General features: G+C 41.6%; 1 protein-coding gene across 2 annotated transcripts in view; it reads right to left on the reverse strand.

Annotated features, from left to right (window-relative positions):
- Positions 1-9,583, reverse strand: part of Enpp3 (ectonucleotide pyrophosphatase/phosphodiesterase 3) — a 68,994-nt gene that overhangs the window by 26,731 nt on the left and 32,680 nt on the right. For both annotated transcript variants that reach the window (XM_028766424.1, XM_028766425.1), the window contains exons 11-14: positions 8,184-8,256; positions 2,575-2,683; positions 1,320-1,448; positions 952-983 (exon numbers count right to left, since the gene is read on the reverse strand). In XM_028766424.1, the coding sequence (XP_028622257.1) occupies positions 952-983; positions 1,320-1,448; positions 2,575-2,683; positions 8,184-8,256 (343 nt within the window). The remainder of the gene's footprint in view (positions 1-951; positions 984-1,319; positions 1,449-2,574; positions 2,684-8,183; positions 8,257-9,583) is intronic.

Genomic DNA, 9,583 nt, shown 5'->3' on the forward strand with positions numbered 1-9,583 from the left:
GGAACTTCGAGACATGACATAGAAACCAACTTTAAAAAAATATGCCAGAAAGGGAGAGTAAGGAGAAATTATCAATGAAAGAGAAAAGGAAGTGTTTATCGCACATTTCTGCCATTTTTTTTTTGTTCACATGTTTTCTCCACGTGCAGTTGGAGCAGATGAAGAGAACGCTAGGATTAGAAGGCCCGCTTCAGAGGAAGCATGTGCTTCCTGTGTTTGAGAATTTGGTGCAAAGCCATCAGATTTAAGATTAATGTGTCTCTCATCATCGTTAGCATTCTGTGGAAGCTCCAGTCCAGTTCTGGCTGAGACTGTGCTAATGCATTTTTCCTAAGGTATTAGGGACCTTTGCTCCCAGGCTGTGCAGCTCCGTCCCCAGCCTGCAATCCAGCCTGCAGCCCAGCCTGCAGTATGATGCGGTGGACAGGGATCTTAAACCTGCATTCCTCAACCCTTTGCATCACTCGGATATTGGAGATGTGCTCGTCTTGACCAAAAGAACATGAGCTGCGTACAGCTCATTAAGGGATGGAACACAGAACAGTAAGTGGATGTTGAAAGGCCAGAACAGTAAGTAGATTTTGATACATTTTAGTGTGAGCACAACATTATGCAGTTCACCAGTTCACCGGTAGGGGGCAAGGTTGTCTATGTATGAAGGTTTCTGTGCTAGAACCTCATTTAATTTACAGTAGGTTCCAGGCGACATTAACCACTGCGCATTCCGTGTTTCTTTACCCTCAATAGTTTGCTCCATCTTCCAGATTTTTGCTGACTGCTTGTCACCCATACTTAGAACAATTTAGTGTCACTCCTAGCAATAATAAACTCATAAATTCCAAGCAATAGGAATATCTCTGCCACTGTACTTTAAATACAATATTAATATATTAATAATTAATTAATCTTAAGCATAGAAATATGTCATAAAATGTTCTAAAATGGACTTACACTGAGGTTCCTGACAATCTCTTCAGAATTAACTGTGTAAAACAAAAAGATAAATCACATTACACGTAAATCACTGCCAAGAAATGTGTATAACTATAGCAAATTTGCTATTCAAATGCATTTATTTACCAATAACTGTCGTCTTGAAGAATTGAATAAAAATTATTTAAATCAGGAAATTACTTTAGAATTAAAGCCTGGAGTACAATATAGTTTTGGTCCAGCAGTGTGAGAGAGCAAAACTTGGGGTTTCTCATGTGCTTCTGTGTGGTTCCTCCAAAAAGCCAAAAAGGAGGCTACAGTCTCAATATGCTCTTGGAATGTGGTAGCCATGGCTATTTTCTCAATGTCTCCTCCTTCATACTTACACGTAAAGAAGTCCCGAGGTATATTACGAGTCCTGATTCGAGGGGCAGGTCCTTGATACATATAGAAGTTTATTTGAGAAAAATAGTCAGTCATGTATTCCACTCTGTCACAGGAGGTCTGGTCCATTCCTGAATTATAAAGTAAAATAAAAACCTCATTGGATGTGTATAAAAGGTAACAATTGTCTATGTTTGATATTTTCAAATAGGAGATGTTTTATGTTACAAATCTCAAACACAGGCAAACTGAAAATCTGTACGTTTAATCCATTGTCATTATTTTTTAAATGGCAGAACTTGACAATGGAGATAGTGGATGAGGAGAGCCATATTCATGGGGTGAGACTTGGCAGGGAGCATGAATGATATTCCTTTAATACAGTGAATTAAAGGATCCAGAAGTATTTTCATCTGAAGGTACATTTGAGGTTCATATGAGCACCGTGTTCTCTAGAACTGGTTAATTAAGTCTTCTAAAAGTTTGCTTTTAACACCTCCTTTTAATGAAATGTGCAAAGGAAGTGCTTCCTGTGGTTCCCAACAACAGGCAAACATATAGAAAATCACTTCAGAGACTTTAAATGCACAAGGTAGTGAGAATCCATGGGGCAAGAAGCAGGTTTATGTGTGTGAATGCATGGCCTGTAACAACAGGTGTGTGTGTGTGTGTGTGTGTGTGTGTGTGTGTGTGTGTGTGTGTGAATACACAGTCTGCAGCAATGGGGTGTGCATGTGAATGCACAGCCTGCCGGAATGGGGTGTGCCTTACAGTACTACTTAGTACAAGAGCTCCCCTCAAGCTGGGAAACAAGAGGCTAGAGGCCTCTGCAGACAAGAACAATGCTAAGCACACACCTGTCCACATAATCTAAGGAGCTTGGTAAGGCCCGCCCACGCAGGGAAGTGCAACAGCCCTAAAGCACAACAAATGCTGCAAACAAGTCCCGGCTAAAAGACAGCCTGAAGTACTTGGTAGACCAAGTAACAAGTGGACCACAGTTTTGCTAGCTACTATTAACTCTGTTTCACAGAAAATAAAGCGCATGAACAGATATTCAGGATTATTAAATAATTAAGGTGGAAACTTTAGACCTTTTCCCCCCATGATCTAACACAAAATCCATCCTTTGCATCTTCAGTAGCATCTATATCTAGAAATTCAGAGATAAAAACAGCACTGTCATTTTTGTATTATCTTTGGAGGGAAAAATATAACCAATGATTAAAATATAGTTTTAAAAAAACGCCACCATACCATGATCAGCCAGAACAATTATATTGACACAGTTGTGTAAATTCCTCTGTTTCAGACCCTCCATCAACATTCCGAAGGCATTGTCAACTAACTGCAAGGCTTTAATTACCTAAGAAAGAAAAAACTGAGAGTTAAAATTGTCATTAAATTGTTTCAGCTCACTAAATAATTACCCAATCAAGCAAAAAAAAAAAAAAATCAAACATTTTCTTCTATAAAATTGCTAGGATTTGAAAAACAACAGAGACAGCACCTATGTCAGGAGAGTTACCATAGACAAATTCTCTTAATGTCTACAAATAACAACAAAAAAATTGAGTTGAACCGTGTTTCCTATAAAGGAAGTCTGGCCAGACAGTTGTAAGACATGAAAGATACTGAATAGCAACAAACACCATTCGACTGTAGCTATTCGTCTAAGAATGCCTGATGGCAGAGGTATGAGCATCAGACTTCTAAAGAATTGCACATATTCTGAAAGATCATGTGATAATAGTAGTCAAACAGTTCAAAAGAAGCATATTCTACAACCAAATAATTCTATTCCTATGCAAATATTACCTGCAAAGAAACTCATCATGTTACTGACTTCCAACTGTAATGCTAAGAAAAATAAATTATGCAAAAATTTTACGATGCATTTGTGATATTCCTGTGTGTGTGTGTGTGTGTGTGTGTGTGTGTGTGTTGTTGTTGTTGTTGTTGTCGTTGTTGCTGGACCCCAAGCTCACAACCACAAACATACTAGGTAAGCTGAACTATTCTCTCTGTTCATAAAACATTTTTACAGAGAACAAAAACATAGGAAAATGTACAAATACCATTAACAGCCGGGCGGTGGTGGCGCACGCCTTTAATCCCAGCACTTGGGAGGCAGAGGCAGGAGGATTTCTGAGTTCGAGGCCAGCCTGGTCTACAGAGTGAGTTCCAGGACAGCCCGGGCTACACAGAAAAACCCTGTCTCGAAAAACCAAAAAAAACAAAAAACAAAAAACAAATACCATTAACAAAGAAAATCAAATTGTAAATTCAACCATTCATATTATACAACCCTGGTTTTGTAAGCATCTCATTCTTTCTGAGTAAAACCAAATGGACAGGAAGCTAACAGATATATCAAGATATGTAAACAATGCTTGTCTCTGACTAGTAAGTTGGGTTCATTTTCGTTTAACTTTTATAGTCTCTGTGTTTCATGATTTTTCTTTACTTTATCAATGTTATACATTGAAATGACTTAAAGTTTGATGAATTTCAAAGTTGTAATTTTTCGGTGTGTTTTTAGTGACACAGTGACTATCACAGTAATGGTTTAGAGAAATGTGTTGTCTGTCTTACTATTACAGCAACTAGTTATTATCTTTGTTTTCTTCTTTACAGACAGAATTTTACAAATCAAATAGAGCTAAAGACATCAGTGAATTACCACATGAAATCTTCGCAGAACAAACTCTTGGATATGGCTCAAGCTATTGGGATGTCCTCTTGAAAAGACTTAGCATGCTCATAGGCTCCACAGTTACAAAGAGACAAACAATGGAACCCGACCCATGATCCTTCTTATACTCATCTATCACTAACTCCAAGATGCTCACCTGACTCTTAGTCTCAGAGTGTTTACAATCTAGTCTGTCTATCCCTTTCCCAGATCCCAGTGTCCCATTCCCCATTGCCATTGTACCCTACCCTCCCAAGCACACCAAGGGCCAGTTCTGCTCTTCCCCCAGCGCCTGATACCCTGCTACCATTGGACTTCTCATGGTCATCTTTCATGCTTGCATCCTTCCTACCCCAAGGTCAACATAAACTCATGAAGGGTGAGAACCATACGCCCTAACCACACTGCTAACCAGCCTTGGAATCTTTTATACTCCATAGAAGGAGTATGCAGCGCAGTATTGGGAATGATACTATGAAAAAGGATCAAATGTTTATGACTGTGATTTGGGTGTGAGAGAGCTCAGCTTCCCTTTGCACTGCAGACAGACATGGGGCATGGGGTCTCCAGCACCGTGTTGCTTCACTTTCTCAGCGGACACTGTGGGAACAGTGTGTGAGGTTCTGGCATCATGAGTTAACTGGTAAGACCAAATTGAATGATTGTGCTTCAGATCAACAGTTTCTTCCCTATAAAATGGAGTTGAAAGCTGCAGAGGATCCAGCTGCCTGGAAGCTTGAACAGCAATACTTTCCCAAAGGCCCGCTATTCTCTCAGAGGAAACCTACCTCCGTGTTTCTCTATAGTGGTGCTCGCCTGGACTCTGAGCCTTGTCAGCATTGAAGCTAGTCTGTGTCTAATGCTCTCTTCAGAATGACTTGCTTCCCTCCTTCTTATTCTACTGAAGATATATGTAGTGATTTCTTACTGGATAATGAGTAACATGTGGCTCTTACTGAGATATGAAGAAGGCCAGTCTCTGAGTGTTTCATCTTCCATACTAGGCAATCATGACAAATCAAGACTTGGGAGGCTGAGGTGAGAGGATTGAAAGACAGTGACAGCCTGACTGTGCAGTATGACTCTGTGGGAAGAGACTGGAAGGAGGAAAGGAGGGGGAGGGAGAGAGGAGGTAGAGAGTAGAGGGAAGAAGGAAGAGAAAGAAAAAGAAGAGGGAGAGAAGAGGGAGAGGAAGAGGGAGGAAGAACAGCCGGGCAGAGTGGGTGAGGAAAGGGGAAGAGACAGGGGAAAGGGCAAGGAAGAGGGAGGAGGAGGAAGGGGAGAGGGAGGGAGGGAAAGAGAAGAAGGACAGGGAGGGGAAAGCAGGGTGGAGAAGGAGGGTAAGAAAGGGGAGAAGGGATAAGAAAGGGGAAGGAAGTTTCTAGCCTCCTATGGCTTCCTCGCTGGCCAAATCTCAGTGTCCTCTAAATCATAATTTTGCACAGCCTCTCGAGTGCAATTTTCCATTATGTCTCAGTTAAATCTTATTCTTAAAGGCTTTATTACATTTTTTTAAAAAATCAGCAAAACAAAGTTAGATGGTGTTAACTCCTTGCTTTCTTTATTCTTTCAACATGCTTTTATGTACTAAGGCATCATCTTTTCCATCCCTAGGACTGCCTAGCATATTAGACCTGCTGGAAACTCTTTGGTGTAGCTGAAGAAGATGGGATTTGGTGAGTGGAAAATCTAGAACAAATTAATAAATTTTTAACATACTGCATGGACTAAAGCACACTAAAATAGCCTTTGTGCTTTTAACTTACAGATTTGGGGAACTTTGAACTAAAATGTGATTGTAAATAAAGATAATGATAATAATAAAACTGCAAAGCCTTACCCCCTTACAACTATCTCTGTCCGTTTCTCCAGCCATTTTTCCTATTTGCCATGAGTCTTAGGCAGGTGTTGTCCTAACCTCTCTTCTGCCATCCCTCTTCACTCCCTCACGACATGTCCTCTTCTGTGCACATCTCCGGGCTTCTGATCCCCAGCTCCTTCCCTGCTCTCAGCTTTCCATACATACTCAACTGCCATCTGGAAACACCTCCATTTGGACATCATGCTTGCATCAATTTCATAAAGAGCATCTCCCCAAACCACCCCCCTGTATTGGGCTTACTAAAGTCAATGGCACGGCGTCATTCACCTATCTGTATATAGCAGAAAACAAAACTGTACCATCGCCCTCCCATACCCAGCCATCTCACACATGTCACACCACATCTATCCTCTGACTAAATCTAAAACATACCTTCTTCCACCCTTGATGCTGGCCTCCTCCCGGGTCCAAGCCCACTCTCTCTAGTAGACCATCGCAGAAACCAATGTTTCTCCCTCCTCGTGCCCAATAAAAATGATCTCTAAATACACACAGGACTGGCCATTCCACCTGCCTAACAACAATGCCTCCATGCTTCCTGCTGATCATTTTTATGGCCTGCTGAGATCTGCATGGTTGGGCTCCAGGCTTTTTTGCAACCTTCGCTCTGGTTCCCAGTGCCCTGGTCAGGGATTGTAAATACTTTGTACACAGTACTTGAAAGAGTGTACTCAACACAAAGTGAGTAGCTCACAGGGGCGGTTACCTACTATTGTCATTCTTTACACTCTTTTGGTGCTGTGCACTTTGTGGAAGGGGGCCTGTTAGTGTTCTGTCTAAGCTCCGCCCCACAGTTACCTGGCAACAGCCAGATATGCTTGACAATATAAAAGGGGCTGCTTGTCCCCTCCTCTCTCTCTTGCTCTCTCTTGCTCTCCTGCTTTCTCTGCTTCCCTTCTCCCCCCCCCCAATCCCCCCTTCCATGTGCTGTACTCATGGCCAGCCCCAGCAAGAGAGCACCAATATGGAACTATTCCAGTGATGGAGGCACCCACCTTCTTCAAAGATGAAACAATCACTGTGTTTGCAGTATCTCAGGTGGGATTTGCTATTTTAAAGTCTGCTTAATAGATTCTTCTTTTAACCACCGTCCCCTTCGTTCAGAGAACCCTGGCTAGAACACTCTCCCAGCAAACCACAATCCCACCAACATCTACTGAAACAAGACCTCATACACACCCCCGAGCACTCAGGTCCTGCAACATTTTTCATAATTACTCTTAAAACTTAGAACTAGATACCTTTAAAACTAGATCACAGAAAAGAGAGGGAAAAAAGTTAACAGGACCTAATACAAGTCAGATACAGAGGAAGATAAATGCAGAGACAGTGTTCGCCTAAGATGACTAATCTTATCAAACATGCATAGAGATAAACAGACAACAGTTAAACTAGAGAATAAATCCAAAGGGGGTTTTGTAGTCAGTGAGTTCTTCACCCTCATAGCCATGAGAATAAGTGTTAACATTTCACATCAAGTTCAAAATGATATCAGGAAGCTGAAGAGGCCCACTGTGTTGAGAACTGAGCAGGGCCTTGCTTGTGTTGACTTAAAAAAGAAGAAAGAAAATGGACCTCACTGCTAATAGCAACAAAAGGAGCCACAAGCGAGCATGCTCACATTGCAGTGGAAGGCAACTGTTAAGTGAGATTCCTCTGGGCATCTCACTCCTAGGAGCTTTTACATTATGCTAAATGTGGGGTTTAAAAGAGACTTCAGTGGGTTTAAAAAGGAGAATCCCTTTGTGTGTTGAAAATAGCATTTAAGGACAATAGTCAAGAGGGAAAATAGTATGAGAATAGCCTAGGTAATGAAGAAACTGATCGAGCAGCCTCTCCAGTGATAGTAAGACCCGTAAGAGGATCAGTGCCTGAGGTGCTTGGGAACACTGTGAGTGGCAGTGTGTGTGGTAGGCACCCAGGACACACCACAGAGACTGGCAGGTGACTTCACTTAAAATGTCCACGTTACAGTGCTGAGTGGCCATGCAGTATCTGGCCTTGACTTTTCAGTATGAGAATTAACAGTGCCTCATCAAAGTCTTCATTGGGTTGCCAATAAAAGGTAGTTAATTAGGCAGATATCCTGCCTAGAACTTTTAACAATTTTCAATTAAACTATTAAACTGAAATATTGATTTTAGACTTTCAATTACTTGGTCTCATGTATTCCTTAAATGTGTATGTTCAGTAGAGACGTTAAAATCTTGTCTTATTTTGTAGGTTAGGCCTTGATGCCTTTCCATCTGTTGAGAAACAAACAAAAACAACAACAAAACCCCGTCTTACTCCAGCACTGACTGGGCCACTCGAATGTCCCGCAGAATCAGGTTCTTCCACATATATGGTATAGAAACTGGGTCTACAGGTAAAATTGAAAGAAAGAAAGACATTAATTATTTGGGATAAACCTACAGATGGATTCGTGCTTTTGTGGATCGTGAGCATGCCGTCTGTCTCTGCCCCACTCGCCCTTATCCAGGCTAGAGGCTAGAAGATACACTTGGCTTCAGTAGAAATGAGTTTTCTAATGGGAAGTGAATGTATCTTCCCAGATAAAAGCACTATTGCGGCTCAGCTGTGAAACATCTGGCTTTTGTAGCTAAGACTTCTCTTCATGGGCCAGCCCTTTCTACTTCCTGGTGTCTGGCCTTTGGCTGACTCTCTGTTCTATGCCTGGTCTATTATGTGGTTGCTGTTGCGAAGTTTACCCGACACTCTCAGTATGCACTGGCTCTGGCACTACAGCTCCTGGAATCTATTCTCAGAAACAAGAACCAGGGCCTCTGTCATTCCTACTCCAGTTCAATGTGGTTTTGATACTTGTTTGCCTCTCCAATGGGGGACTGACTCTATCTCTGTTGCTGGGGTTAACAATGCCCCCCCAGAGCACCTGTTCACAGAAATAAGTCTTGAGAAGTGCCCATTAAAAACCAGTGGCAATAGCTGGTTTAGTGACATATGCCTGTGTCAACTCCAAACACAACTCTCACATCCAGGAGGATCCAGTTTACTGTGGAGCCAAATGCAACTGACCATGGCCTCACATTCAGATTACCCCAAACTCTATATCCAATACAAAAGCAGATTCATGGAGCTCTTATAGTAACAGAACGGAGAAAGTCATAAATCAAGACACTTTCAAATACATTGGTGTGAACATCCGAGAGGTGGGTTACAGCAAAAATGGGGACAACTTTGCGATCAGCCCTAGAAGCTATTTGGTAGTATTCTTAGCTCTTCAATGGTTGGAAACTAGAGTTTTGTTAAGTTAATATATTACAATTTTTTCTACATGTTAGTCACAGGATGTTAGGTCTGATATCAAGCTGGATAAGGAGTGGCTATTTAGAGGGCTACACATGGCTTAAAATAAATTGTCTAACTCTCCACAAAGTGCTAATGAGTTAATCAGTCTTGGAGAAGGTTTCAGTTAGAAAGACATTTCTCGAAATATCTGACATTCCTGCAGTCTCAGCACTCAGTAGGCAGAGGCAGGAGTATTGCAAGAAGTTCAAGGCAGCCTGGTCTATATAGTGACTTTCAGGCTAGCAGGACTATATAACCAAACCTCTCAAACTAACAGAAGTGGTTGGGAACAGAAGGCAGGAGGAATAAAAGGGGAAAAAGACAGACAGACATGAAAGGAAGGAAGGAAGGAAGGAAGGAAGGAAGGAAGGAAGGAAGGA

The sequence above is a fragment of the Grammomys surdaster genome, unplaced genomic scaffold, assembly GCF_004785775.1.
Source record: "Grammomys surdaster isolate TR1022 unplaced genomic scaffold, NIH_TR_1.0 168, whole genome shotgun sequence".
NCBI lineage: Eukaryota > Metazoa > Chordata > Mammalia > Rodentia > Muridae > Grammomys > Grammomys surdaster.